The sequence below is a fragment of the Natator depressus genome, chromosome 10 (genome assembly GCF_965152275.1).
Source record: "Natator depressus isolate rNatDep1 chromosome 10, rNatDep2.hap1, whole genome shotgun sequence".
NCBI classification, from domain to species: domain Eukaryota; kingdom Metazoa; phylum Chordata; order Testudines; family Cheloniidae; genus Natator; species Natator depressus.
The window spans coordinates 50,728,752-50,743,602 of NC_134243.1; the positions used below are offsets into that span (position 1 = coordinate 50,728,752).

The 14,851-nt window shown below is 44.3% G+C and overlaps 1 protein-coding gene across 7 annotated transcripts in view; it reads left to right on the plus strand.

Annotated features, from left to right (window-relative positions):
• The window catches only part of HERC1 (HECT and RLD domain containing E3 ubiquitin protein ligase family member 1), a 213,003-nt gene that overhangs the window by 147,538 nt on the left and 50,614 nt on the right, over window positions 1–14,851 (plus strand). For all 7 annotated transcript variants that reach the window (XM_074966104.1, XM_074966100.1, XM_074966102.1 and 4 more), the window contains exons 47-50: window positions 9,989–10,189; window positions 10,954–11,128; window positions 11,932–12,202; window positions 13,252–13,465. In XM_074966104.1, the coding sequence (XP_074822205.1) occupies window positions 9,989–10,189; window positions 10,954–11,128; window positions 11,932–12,202; window positions 13,252–13,465 (861 nt within the window). The remainder of the gene's footprint in view (window positions 1–9,988; window positions 10,190–10,953; window positions 11,129–11,931; window positions 12,203–13,251; window positions 13,466–14,851) is intronic.

Below are 14,851 nucleotides of genomic sequence, written 5' to 3' on the forward strand. Positions count from 1 at the left end.
GCAGTGTACACAAGTCCGTGCCTACCTCACATCCCAATATTGGTGCCACTGAGGCTCCCATTCCCTCTAGTACTGTATCCAGGGTACCAGCTAAGAAGACCATGTTGCATACTGAGAAGCTGTCTAGAGCAGCACGAGCACTGGGCTTAGGGCCTCCCAAGTCCAGAGCCAAGGTGCAGTCCTCATTGTTACTGTTTTCTGTAGCGTGAAGCAAATGCTGTACTCATTACACTTTGGTACAGTCTTCAATATGACCTGACATTCTGACACCTGAGGAACTCAATCCAGAGTCCCTGGTACAGTCCAGGCTCCTATCTCATGAAGACCTGCAAATCCTTAAAGAGCCCAAATCACCAGTACTCTACACTGGTACCAGCATACCTCCAAGAGCCTACTTGCCATCCATATTCATCTTTGGTGACTCGCCCACTGCTACCAACACAGTCTCCATGCAGCCTCTTTGAGGGTACTGAGCTTTACTTCTAGCTGGTAGTGATACAACATTCTCTGGCACTGCCTCACCATCCTCTCTTTCAAATATCTGTACCGATGCAAGTACAGGTTTCTTCCAGGGGCCTGGTGCTGATATGATAACTGGGTACTGGCACTACTTACCTCTCCTCCCCCAAGTGGATGCAGGGGATGATCCCTCATTTGACTCAAAAACAATCTGTACAAGGTTCCTCCCCCTTCCAGCCTTCTTCTTTTGACGTTACCACTGAAGGGGAGGCTCTTAGGAGGAAGCACACCTGACTATGCTGGCAAGGTCAACCTTGGAGTCCTGCCTCTTTCCCTTATGCTGCACACCAGTGGGCTTAGTGAAACCTGTGGGCTCCTTATGGCAACCCTTTTTACAGGGTACCTTCTCAAAAGAGGACTTGTCAGGAGCTTTAACTGATGGCCTAAGGCCCTGCCCCACAGATACATCTCTCAGAGGAGGAACCAACAGAAGAGTAAGAAACTCCACCTTGTCACAAATCCTCCTCCTTACCATATGAGGCTGCCATGACTCTCCAGTTTTCTTACGCTGATGACTTTTAAGGTTTTCCAAGACCTTATAAAAAGGGTAGCAGACCTTGCCCATCAACGATGCTCTGCTTAACCTAGCATGCACAATGTAGCAAACCCCAGCTACTGTCCCATTCACTTGTAAATGAGCTGACAAAAGGTACTACATCCCATCCCATCAGGAGGCTCGGAGTATATTTTTCCTTCCACTGTACTCTCCTCTCTCTCTCTCTCTGGTTGTTGCAGCTGTTAACAAACAGAAAAGGTAACACTGATCCCGTTCAATACCATCCGATAAGGAGCTAAAGCAGTTCGACCTTCTGGGCCACAAGAGCTACTCCTCGGCCTCCTTGCAGTTCACAGTAGCTAGTTATCAAGCCCTCATAGCAAAATATGACTTCACAGTCTATTCAGAACTCTCATCTTTTATTGAACATCTGCCCCAGGAGGAGAGAGAACAATTTCAGGCCCTCGTTATAGAAGGCCAGACAGTTTCCAAGGGGTCTCTCCAGGCCTCACTTGATGCTGCTGACACAGCTTCATATTCCATGACTATGACAGTATTCATGCATTGAGCTTCCTGCCTGCAGTCTTCTGGCCTCCTCCAGGAAGCACAAAAAACTGTCAAGGATCTTCCCTTTGAGGGGCCTAAGTTGTTTAGTGATTCCGTGGATGGGTCCCTTCATTCTCTTACAGACTCCTGGGTAACACTACAGTCTTTGGACATCTGTACAGCTGCAACGAAAAGAAAATATAGCAAATTGCAGACATCTCAACAGTGTTGCCCAGTCCACTATCAGACCAGCTGAACCCCTCCCCACTGCCCGAGGCAAAAGCCCAGACTTACGCCCTCTTTTTAGCAACCTCTCAGTCGGTGACATCCTCAAAATGCCTGTTTTGACCCATTGGTTGAGAGTCACAAACTGTCTACCCCAGATCATACACTGCACCTGGCCCCCCCCGACCCGTATGGGGATCATCTCTCCCATTTCCTTCCTTCCTGGGAGCTCATCAGCTCAGATCCTAGAAGTGATTTCTACCGATTATTCTATCCTGTTCAGCTCTTTACACTTCTGTCCCCATCCCTCTTCAGGGACCTCTCTCACAAAGACCACTTAAGACCCCCTTCTTGGCTCCTTTGGAGAGTCCCACCCAGGTCCTTCCCTGGTCCTGGGTCTTTCTCTTCTAAGGGGAGGTTGTCTATTATAGCACGTGCTGCTTGCAACTTGCAGTCACCTGTCGTGCTCCCTGAGCTCAGTCCTTTCAGCCTTAAAGGGAAGAGCCTTGGAGCAGGGTCTGGGGAAGCTCATGTGCATCTTCCAAGACCAGCACCCAGGGGCAGATTCAGCTTCTACCAGGTGCTGAGTTCTTTGGGTGTGTAAATTAGCATGTTTCCATTCCACAAGGTGAGTGACAAAGGTGGAGGAGGGCAGCAGCACGTTAATTGACTTCTCTGTCAATCCCAGAGTGAAATGATCAGTCTTTTCTATCACTAAAATCATACTTTTAAATTATTTTTTATATATTTATAAATATCCCCTGAAAAGGGAAAAGAGTAAACATGGCCCTATAACTGCACAAAGCCCACAACCACATTCATAATACTTTGTAATGAATACGAGGGCAAGGCATTCCCAGTGACTGCCTCTGGAACTCACTCCCTTTGAATATATATCTGAGCATGAGTCTGGAAATTTTTATTGCATTATTTAAAACCCAACTCTTGGTGTAGGCTTTTCACTAACTGCAGCATTTGGAATCTTCTGGCACTAAATCTGCTGGTTCTTCTTGGAGGAGTGTCCCTGTGGGTGCTCCGCTTTAGGTGTCTTGGCGCCCTGTGCTTCTAATCAGAGATTTGTAGTAGCAGTGCCCCAGTTGGTCGCATGCGCAGCAGCCATCTTACGCCTCTCTGAGGGGTTACCCCATGCGCACAGCCAACCATCGCACAGTTCCTTCTCTACCACCCTTGGCTTTGGTTGGAACAACAGCAGTGCCCTCAACAGCTTTAGCTCTTTCTTATTATTTTAGTTTTTTCCATCTAGTACCCTTTGTTTATTAATTTCTCTCTAAAATGTCTTTCCCATTTACCAAAAAAAAAGAGAAGAGAGGATTTTTTCCCCTTTTTCCCCCGCCTCTGGCAGGCAGTTGCCTATCAAGATAGGAATTGGAATAGGACTACCCCATTCCATCTTCAGCATAGCCTCTCAGACATGCCTGGCTCTCCAGGTTTCAAATGCTGTCTCACCTATAGACTTTCCATACTAGTCTCAGACGGCCACGCGCAGTGTGTTTTTAGCCTTGGAGAAACACATATAACTCAAAAGTGTCCTCACTGCAAAAAACTGACAGCTAGGACAAGGAAGGCTAGGGATCTCCAGTTGAAACTTCTCATGATGGAGAAATCCCTCAGACCAGCCTCTGACCCTGAGTCCAGGACACATCCTGGCCAGCAGTCGCCTACAGGTGCCTCTGACGGGGACCTTCTCAAAAACAGCTACTAAGGACCCTGCTCCTAAAAAAGCCACAAAAAAGTGGTTTCACTCTTCACCACAGCGAGACTTGCCTCATTAAAAGCCATCTCCGACTGCAGAATTTTCCTTGGTACTGACGGCACTGAGAGAGTCAGACCACGAGGCGCCGGGACCAGCCGGTACCGAGACATCCTGAGGAGCTAAAGACCCTGTGCGGTCTAGCTCTCATGGAGGCACACAGAACAAAACTAAGCCTCCTCGCTCGGCACCGGGGAAGCCTACGAAAACCCAGGCACCAAGCCGTGCAATGGCGCCATCTGTCACACCAATACAATGCAGCAAGCCTATGGTACCGACAATACTACCTCTGATTCCCAGCCAGAGTGTGCCTGCAACTTCGGTACCAAGCCTTCTGGTGCCGCAACAATTCATCAGACAGGCGGGCCTGCTTGTTTCTTCTACTCTGGGGACTCTGCTTTTTGGCACCCACGGCACCCCAGCCGGAATGGGACTAAGCCTGACTGCTACCCCCACTGGCTTAGCCCCTCCTCTTTCCAGCAATGAGGAGGAGGAAGTGGAGGCAGAAATGTACACCCCATGCCACTCCTCACCCAAACCTGGACCACCATGGCACCAAACATCCCTCGATGTGAGAGGCTGGAAAGGTCCACAATGAGTGCCACCCCGCATGGCATTCCCACCCAACTGGTCATACTGGGACCCATGTACATTATACAGGGCACAGGACATCAGGCCCCCCCACCTATCCAGATGCAGATCACCAACACGATCACCTTCACCACCGGCTCCAGCGTCTACAGAAATGCTGGAGGAGGAAGTGGAAGAACCTGAGGAGGCGCCTGAGGGTGATACCCTCCCATCTACTCACATTTCGTCCTTGTCACCAGACGAAACAATAATGCCACCATCTCCCACGTCGGGTGATGACTTCAGATCATTTCAGGAGTTGTTGAAACAAGTAGCTGACTCCTTTGACATATCACTGACAGAGCTACCTGAGACACAGCATAAACTGACTGATATACTCCAAGCCTCTCCAGCAGCCAGGATTGCACTGCCCATCAATGCAGCCATTATGGACCTGGCTAAAATTGTCTGGCAGATGCCAACCACAGCCCCGCCTTCCTGTTAAAGATCTGAGGAGCTGAGTTTCTGTTCACCCATCCTACTCTAAACTCATTAGTGGTAGAAGCTGTTAACCAAAGGGGGAAGCAACATCAGTCTAAAACCACCTTTTACAATAAAGACTGGAAAAGGCTAGACCTTTTCGGAAGGAAAGCCTACTCATCGGCTACCCTCCAATTCCGCCCAGCAAACTACTTGGCCAATACACACGCAACACGTTTTTGCAGATGTCAACCTTTGACCGTCTCCCAGCGGACAAAAAAGAGCAATGCAAAGCCAGTATTACAGAGGGTTCCCTCATTGCCAGAGCTGCCCTGCAGGCTTCTCTTGATTCGGCTGACACAGTAGCACGATCCATCGCCCCATCCATAGTCATGCGTAAGGCTTCCTGGTTCCATCTTTCTGGGTTTCCCAGAGAAGTTCAGGCCACTGTAGAGGACCTCCGTTTCAAAGGTCAAAAACTGTTTGCAGAGAGCACGGACGAGTCCTTACACACTTTGAAGGACTCCTGGGTGACTCTACAGACACTCAGAATCTACGTTCCTGCAAACAAAAAGAAACGGGGTAGATTCTATAACCAGCGGTTCCGAACTGCCCCATGCGTCCAGCCTCAAAGACACTACAACCAGCTCCGCAGAGGCAGATGAGGCATCAACAACCACAAGATCAGTCATCTACGTCTCAACCATCCACTTCGACAAGTGTTTTGAAGTGTAGTTCAAGGACACGAGAACCCCACATTCTCCAATCCCAGAGTTACATCTAATCTCCAGCCCATTTGAAGACCCGCCTGTCACCATTCTGCCCAGTTTGGCAAACCATCACCATGGACGAATGTGTTCTGGAAATTATTCAGAAGGGCTATTCCATTCCCTTTACTTCTATTCCATCTACCCACCCCCCCCCTTCTCCATCCCTCCTCAGGGACCCCTCTCACGAGCACCTGCTGGAACAGGAAATAAAACATCTCCTCCAATTAGGTGCTGTGGAACCCATGCCAGCTCAACAGAGGGGCAGAGGGTTCTATTCCCATTACTTTCTCACCCAGAAGGAAACAGACTTCTCGACATGCAAAAGCTGAACAAGTTTGTAAGAACACAACGCTTCAAGATGGTGACTTTGACAGCTATAATTCCGGCATTGGAGAAAGGAGATTGGCTCTCAGCCCTCAACCTACAAGATGCCTACTTTCATGTCATGATTCACTCAGAAACAGAGCACAAAGTACTCCGCTTTGGCCTCTCCACTGCCCCAAGAGTGTTTTCCAAGATTCAGAGTAACAGCCGTGTTAGTCTGTATTCGCAAAAAGAAAAGGAGTACTTGTGGCACCTTAGAGACTAACCAATTTATTTGAGCATAAGCTTTCGTGAGCTACAGCTCACTTCATCGGATGCATGCTGTGGAAAGTGTAGAAGATCTTTTTATACACACAAAGCATGAAAAAATACCTCCCCCCACCCCACTCTCCTGCTGGTAATAGCTTATCTAAAGTGATCACTCTCCTTACAATGTGTATGATAATCAAGCTGGGCTATTTCCAGCACAAATCCAGGTCCCCGTCCCGTCCCCCCACACACACACAAACCCACTCTCCTGTTGGTAATAGCCGTCACCTTCAGCCCCCAACTAAAACCCCTCCAACGCATTATTAAGGATCTACAACCTATCCTGAAGGATGACCCAACACTCTCTCAAATCTTGGGAGACAGGCCAGTCCTTGCCTACAGACAGCCCCCCAACCTGAAGCGAATACTCATACCACACAACAGAACCACTAACCCAGGAACCTATCCTTGCAACAAAGCCCGTTGCCAACTGTGCCCACATATCTATTCAGGGGACACCATCACAGGGCTTAATGACATCAGCCACACTATCAGAGGCTCGTTCACCTGCACATCCACCAATGTGATATATGCCATCATGTGCCAGCAATGCCCCTCTGCCATATACATTGGTCAAACTGGACAGTCTCTACGTAAAAGAATAAGTGGACACAAATCAGATGTCAAGAATTATAACATTGATAAACCAGTCAGAGAACACTTCAATCTCTCTGGTCACGCGATTACAGACATGAAAGTTGCGATATTACAACAAAAAAACTTCAAATCCAGACTCCAGCAAGAGACTGTTGAATTGGAATTAATTTGCAAATTGGATACAATTAACTTAGGCTTGAATAGAGACTGGGAGTGGCTAAGTCTTTATGCAAGGTAACCTATTTCCCCTTGTTCCCCCCCCCCCCCCCGACTTTCTTGTTAAAACCTGGATTTGTGCTGGAAATGACCCAACTTGATTATCATACACATTGTAAGGAGAGTGATCACTTTAGATAAGCTATTACCAGCAGGAGAGTGGGGTGAGGTATTTTTTCATGCTTTGTGTGTATAAAAAGATCTTCTGTACTTTCCACAGTATGCATCCGATGAAGTGAGCTGTAGCTCACGAAAGCTTATGCTCAAATAAATTGGTTAGTCTCTAAGGTGCCACAAGTACTCCTTTTGTTTTTTCCAAGATTCTCGCTGTTGCAGCCGCGCATCTTCGCAGGCAGGATGTGATCATCTTTCCCTACCTAGATGACTACCTCCTTAAAAGCACCAACACACCAGCAGCAGTCGACACCATTTGAACAACTGTAGTCCAGTTTACAGACCTAGGGTTTCAAATCAATCTTCAAAAATCCACTCTGACACCGACCCAGCAGTTGGAGTTTAGAGGGGCACACCTCAACTGCCGCACACTAATAACACGCCTACCACAGCAACGCTTCCTGACCTTAACAAACCTAATTACAACTGTCAGACACAGCCCACAAATGTACGCCAGAACGTGCCTACAACTCCTTGGGCACATGGCTGCTACGACGTTTGTCGTGAAACATGCCAGGCTCCACATGAGATGCCTACGTGCCTGGCTCCGTACTGTATACATTCCACACAGACACTCCATCAACAGACGTCTTACAATGCCCAGCAGGGTAAAGGACTCGCTCCGATGGTGGACACAACATACAAATATTTACTCGGGTGTCCCCTTCCAACAAAAACCCCCAACAGTAACACTCACCACAGACACCTCTCTGGTGGGATGGGGCGCACACTTGGGAGACAGTACCATTCAAGGTCGCTGGTCTCCAGAGGAATCCAATCTCCACATAAATCTACTAGAGCTAAGAGTGGTCCAAAACACCTGCCAACGCTTTCTCCCTCTGATCCGCGACAGGACTGTACAGATTCTTAGGGACAACTTGGCGACTGTTTTATGTAAATCGCCAAGGAGGGGCCTGATCTTACCCCCTCTGTGCAGAAGCAGTTTGCCACTCGCACTGGTGCATCTCCAACAACATAGACCTCATAGCATCTTACCTGCCCGTACCCCAGAATGTAATATCAGATGACCTAAGCAGGACAAACCCACGATTGGGAAATGGATCCCAGAATAATAACTATATTCAGACAATGGGGATTCCCCACAATAGATCTTTGCAATCTTTGCCCGCAATATTGCTCACCAGCCGGATTGGGCCACAATTCCCTGGGAGACACCTTTCTTATGAAATGGGAGGCCCCACTAATGTATGCCTTTCCCCACAATCCCTCTATTGCACCATGTCCTCCAAAAGATCAAGCAAGACAGGTCCAGGATCATCCTTATTGCACCAACATGGCCCAGACAAACATGGTTTCTGTACCTGAAACAGATGGCGGTGAGGCCACCTAGAACCCCTCCCCTTGTGCCTCATCTGTTGACACAGGACGCAGGTCACCTTTGTCACCCCAACATCTTGGTACTCCATCTCAAGGCCATCTATGCTCACCCACTGACTAACGCCTTCTCAAGGCATCGTGAACACCTACCCCACATTACAGGACCCAATCCCCATGTGGGACCTCAATCTCGTTCTCCATGCCCTCATGGGCAAGCCCTTTGAACCACTAGTGACCTGCCCGCTGTTACATCTCTCCATGAAGGTCGCCTTCCTCTTAGCCATCATGTCAGCAAGAAGTGTGGGAGAGCTGGGTGTCCTAATGGCACATCCACCTTATATCGTATTCCTCAAAGACCAAGTAATCTTGCAACCACATCCCAAGTTCATACCCAAGGTTGCTTCCCCCTTCCACCTCAACCAGCCCATTTACTTATCTGTATTTTTCCACAAACTGCATGCTGACAGCAGGGAGGCCCCCCTCCACACACTGGACGACTGCAGAGCGCTAGTTTTCTATACAGAAAAAACAAAAACATTTTAAAAAAATCATCCAGACTGTTCCTATCCACAACAGAACGTTCTCAGGGTCAAAGGATCTCCAAGCAGAGTCTATCGAAATGGATATCTACATGTATCCAATTATGTTACCAAAATTATAATATGCACGCTCCCTCTGGACTTCGCACACACTCCACTAGGGCACTATCCACATCTGTAGCATTTCTCAATAATGTACCCATCATGGACATTTGTAAAGCAGCTAGCTGGGCATCAGCCCATACCTTTTACCACACACTATGCATTAGAGCAACAATCAGCTACAGATGTGCAGTGTGGACTATCGGTCCTCTTCACTGCACATAAATCAACTCTGAAGCCCTGCCCCTCCATTGAGGGGCAGTCACCTAAAGTGGAGCACCCACAGTGGCACTCCTCGAACAAGAAGAGAAAGTTACTCACCTTGTGCAATAACTGAGGTTCTTCAAGATGATTGTCCCTGTGGGTACTCCACCCCCCCCCCCCCCGCCCACTTCAGTGTTTCACCTTGATCCTCTGGGGTAGAGAAGGAATAAGGGGACGGTTGGCTGCACACATGGAGTAACTGCTCGGAGCAGCACAGCCAACTGCGGGATTGCTACTACAAATCTCTGCATAGAAGCATAGGGCTCCAAGACACCTAAAGTGGAGCACCCACAGGGACAACCATCTCGAAGAACCTCAGTTACTGCACAAGGTGAGTAGCCTTCCCTTTGAGTTTCCCATTTATGTTCTTGAAAGGATATAAAGGATAACTAGTTAGTTTGATGCTGCAAGTAGTCACATAACATATGCCACTTGCTTTTGAGAAATGTTATCCATACAACTTCTTTATACAAGAAATACAGAAATTGTACAAATGTAGCAATTTTAGATTTTTTTTATTTCAGTTGTACTATATCGATACAAGTTTCTAAAGATGAGGGTTGTTTTTAAAAAAAATTAGGTTGCGGATTGCAATTCATATTTTTATGACACTAGGCCTAGGTTCTTAAATCCATTGAAATTATTTAAATGCACAAGCATGCTGTTACTTAAAATGCATCCCATTATTGCAGTTGATAACACTAGTTTAGATTTTGTGCCTAACCCTTGTTTATTTCTCCAACCTTAGAAGACTGGGATATGTTGGATGTTGATGAAGATGAAAAGCTGACAGGAGAAGAGGAATTTGAATTACTGGCTGGACCCCTGGGGTTAAATGATCGCCGTATTGTACCTGAGGCAGTTCAGTTCCCTGACAGCGATCCACTGGGAGCATCAGTTGCAATGGTCACAGCCACCAATAGTATGGAGGAGACTTTGATGCAGATAGGTAAATTTGAGCAAAGGAGATGCATTATGTTCTGCTTTACCCTGTGATTTAAACCCCATGTGCTGCAGAGAGGAGGAGTGAGAAACTGGAGAATCTATTAATTTGTTTTCCCATTTAGACAGAATGCTTTCTCATAATCAGGAGGGAGGCAACAGCACTTGGCAAACAAGTGTAATTTAAAGTACAGACATTTTGTTTTCTTTGGTGTGTGCTTATAGGGGCAGTTATGATATCATGGGTTGGTCAGTCTGCCCAGCCTCCCAACATCAGGAAATGCGGCAGGCCTTAATTTTTCTTATTTTTTAGAGAAGCTGTGGTGATGGAGGGACAAGACACTTTATACTGACAAAAGACTAAAACCTGTGATTTTCGGTTAACACTATGGCCCCAGTCCTTCAATGGGCTTCACTAGCATGGTCCCTGAACCATTAGGGAAGTTACAGTAACTTAAATGGCCTTCTCACAAGGGGCCGTGCTAGGAGATCAGATTGTAGTAGTTAGGTCTGTCTGTAGCCCAGTTTTGAAGGGGCTTTGTAATGCATTTTGGCTGTTGTCAAATTGTTCCCAATCTGCTGAAAATTAAAAAAGGATAAATTCGGTGTAGAACTTTAGGAGTATACAAACAATACTTAGTTTTTATAAGGACTCACAAACTGAAATCTGCAAAATTTATATTAATTTGTATACAGTAGTTTTGTGTTTAATAGCACACTATAATTTTCCCTTTTTGTTTAACACTAATTCAAAACATGATTACGTTTAAGGCTGTCATGGCTCCATAGAAAAAAGTTCTTCTGGCAGGATAACCCTGGGGGAGCAAGCTGCTGCTCTAGTAAATCCACATGACCGTGTTATGGCACTAAGAAGAGTGACGGCAGCAGCCCAAGTGCTTCTTGCAAGAACCATGGTTATGAGAGCACTCTCACTATTGTCTGTCAGGTTTGTGACATTCTTTATTTCCTCTGGGTTTAATTATCAACTTGTATTTGCTAGGGATTCAGTTTTGTTATCTGGTGGGGCCTGTATTACTCATTTTAAATAATTTAGTGCTGTTTTTATGAGGAGGGCTTTCTTTTGAGTCCCATCTCTTACCCCAGTCTGCCATGCCTCTTCGCTTTCCTTCCCTAAAAGACACTTCTTCCTTTATATATCATGGTTAATGCCTAGAGGACCCAACTGAGATTAGTGCCCAATTGTGCTGCACATTGTAGAAACACATAGTATAAGATGTTAGAAGTTCTAAAGCTAAATCAGTAAAGGAAGGGTGGTCTTGTGGTTATGGCACTTGATATGGAGTGAAGAGATCAGGTTTAAATACTTGCCTCTGTACAGGGGTCTTGTATGCCCTCACACCACAGCATGGGGGTATTTAGGATGCAGATGCGGATGTGAAGAAGCTACTTAGTTTCCACTATTGAGCATACTTATCTCTGTGGTTAACTGTAAGCATGAGTAGTCCCTTCTTCTGAAGTGGAACTGCACACATTCTTAAAGTTTAGCACATTGGTATTTGCAAGGTCAGAACTCTTCCTCAGTTCCCCATCTGTAAACTGGGGGTAATACTTCCTTTCCCCTACCCTTTTCTAGGGAAATAATTTCCCATTAATCAAGCAAGCAGTATTCTGTTTATTAATGACATTTAGTAATAGGTACATTGTATGCAAGATGAAATTTCCTATTATGTACCTAACATTAAAAAAACACCCTAAACTAAAGCTTTTTTTTTTTTTCATTTTTGACAGTGGGTCCAGCTGTAGTCTTGCGGCTGGTCTTGAGTCCTTGGGTTTAACAGATATCCGAACTTTGGTTCGATTAATGTGCCTGGCTGCAGCAGGGAGAGCAGGCCTCTCCACAAGTCCATCCACTATGTCCAGTTCTACAGAGCGTTCTAGAGGAGTACATAGTAAAACAAGCAAGCCTATATCTTGCTTGGCGTACCTGAGTACAGCTGTAGGCTGTTTGGCATCAAATACTCCTAGTGCTGCAAAACTGCTGGTACAGTTGTGTACGCAGGTAGGATTGTTATTTATATACAAACATTTGCTTAAAACACTGGTATTTTACACTTGAAATTTTTGTATATGAGTCGAAGTGGTAAATTTTGTGAGAAATGATTTACATAAAGAAGGCACTAATATACCAAGGATATTGTATGCTCCACCATACCATGTGCAACTGGATGTGAAAATTATTTTGATTAGAAAGGACTGCTTGAAAAATGTAGCTGAAACTTGTTCATGTTTATCACCTTTCTTTTTATAAAAGAATCAAGATGAAAGTAAAATGGAAGAGATTATTCCCTTTGGAGTTTTCCCTCATGCTTTAGCACAAGTTTGTTTTATTGTTGGTAACTTCATGTATCTTTATTTGGGTGCTAGGAATGTATATCTGCCAAGGAAAACATGAATCTGTTGGGGTTCTTTTTAAATTGCTGCTGCTTAAACAGGTCACCCTAAAAGGGAACAATCTTTGGTTACACAAAATACCTACATTTTATTGAGTCAACTGTACCCAGCGCTGTACATTCAAGTTTGAAAAAAGTAAAAAAAGTGGATATATGTAGCAAGGTGTCATGTATATCTATAACCTCGGTAGCACACAAGCTCATTATTGATTTGCTTTTACTGACTGTGAAGTGTGTGCAAGTGAAGGACTTATAACTACCCTGAGATGGAGTAATTGATTTTATTACATATCTTGTTTTTGCTTCTCCTACTCACAACTTTCTAAACTTTCAGAATTCTCCAATACATTAAATTCCCTAGCTGACATTGATGACAATAACAACACATTAAATTCTTTGTCCCTGAACCTGCAAGCAACAAACAACCTGTTTCACACTGGCACAGGAGTCCATTCAGTCCAATCAGCTTGTGGGATACAGGTCATGAATTCTGTTTTGTATGTAATATTTGCATAATTAGAGGATGTTGGTTAGCCAATGATAATCTCTACAAATAAACTGAAGTTCTTGAAAAATCTATACATTTTAGATTTTATTTTTGTTTGACTAAAAACATTTGGATACATTTAATTTTTTCACTTGATTGCCTTTCTCTTAGAACTTGATTTCTGCTGCGACTGGTGTAAATTTGACTACAGTTGATGATCCAATTCAAAGAAAATTTTTGCCAAGCTTTCTGCGAGGAATTGCAGAAGAAAACAAGCTTGTAACATCACCCAACTTTGTGGTAACTCAGGCACTTGTAGCATTGTTGGCAGACAAAGGGGCTAAATTGAGGCCGAACTATGATAAAGCAGAAATTGAAAAGAAAGGTATTTTTTGTATTTAAAAAAAAAGTTTGTCAATATAATTCACAAAAGTCTGCACTTTCTCATTTATATTCCCAGACAGATTTGTTAAACTGGAGTTAAGCTTGAGAGCACATAAGAGAAATATGGGTTTTTTTTTTTCAAAAACCCTGCAAGAGTTTTGTAATTGTCAATAAAAATCACCATTATAAACCCAGGAAATTCAGTCAGATTGGAACTTGAATTTACCTTAATTTTTAAAAAATAGATTAATTTAAAAAATCCAGTTTCTGATGGAGCACCCTTTAAATGGTATGTCCTGAATATTTAAATTATTTTAAGAGGTTTCTGCTCCCTGTTGATGTTTACAAGAGTAAAACTGTTTATATACAGGACACTGCGAAACTGCTTATACATAAATTGCTGTCAAATTCACAAAATAAATTAAAGATTAGATGTTTTTTCACTATTGATTTCAAAGAGAGTAATCTTAGGTGTTACTTAACTATAGTAGATGCAAAATTTTCAGGCAGAAATGTGATTATCAAGTTGCTGGTTGTTCCTTGGAAAGAAACCCAAATATTTGAAAGTATGAAAATCCATAGTTTAGGCATTCAGTTCTAACTCTGCCCCTATAGTTAGGCAGTGAAGTGGGGGGGGAAGCCCTTTGGAGATTTTATTCATGTCAAAACTTCATGTCTGTAGGGACCACAGAAAGTAAAATGCTTCACTCTTAATCACAGTGATTGCTCCAGCTCTAGCCTTTTTTATGGGCATACATAGTCCACAGTAAAAGATATACTTTACTAATTCCTGATTAGACAGATAGCATACCTAAAGCAATCATTACCCACTCTTCATTACTATTCCACATGCCACCAATCACAGAAGTGCCATTAGGCACAGAACTAAGGATCTAACCCTCCTAAACATAGATGCATAAAATTATGGCACTTACATGAAAGAACAAAAGTTAATGTGGTGGTTAGCATCATACTTGAATAATCATCAGAGACATTTATTTACCAATTAGTTATAAAACCAATGGTGTATGGTTCATATTCTTATGGAGTCTCATTGACTGCCAGTGAGGCTCCACGTGGGTGCAGACGTTTATGCTAATAGATCCCAATGCAGGACTGGGGCCTTAAAAAGCTTGGTGTTTTAGGATGAAATCCTGGCCCAATTATGTCAATTGGAGTTCCCCATTGACTCTAATGAGGACAGTATTTTGCCGTCAATCTAAAGGGCTTCTGAAGGGTTTTGTGGAAAAAAGATTAGAGGATGGCTGGTTTTCAGTCTGTATCAGAACAGTTTTTCCAAATTTAAGATGGCTCTGTGGTATTTTTAGTAAAGAAAAAAACATCTTTTTGCAGAAATTTTGTTCTTTCTAGCAAATGTGTGTAATAT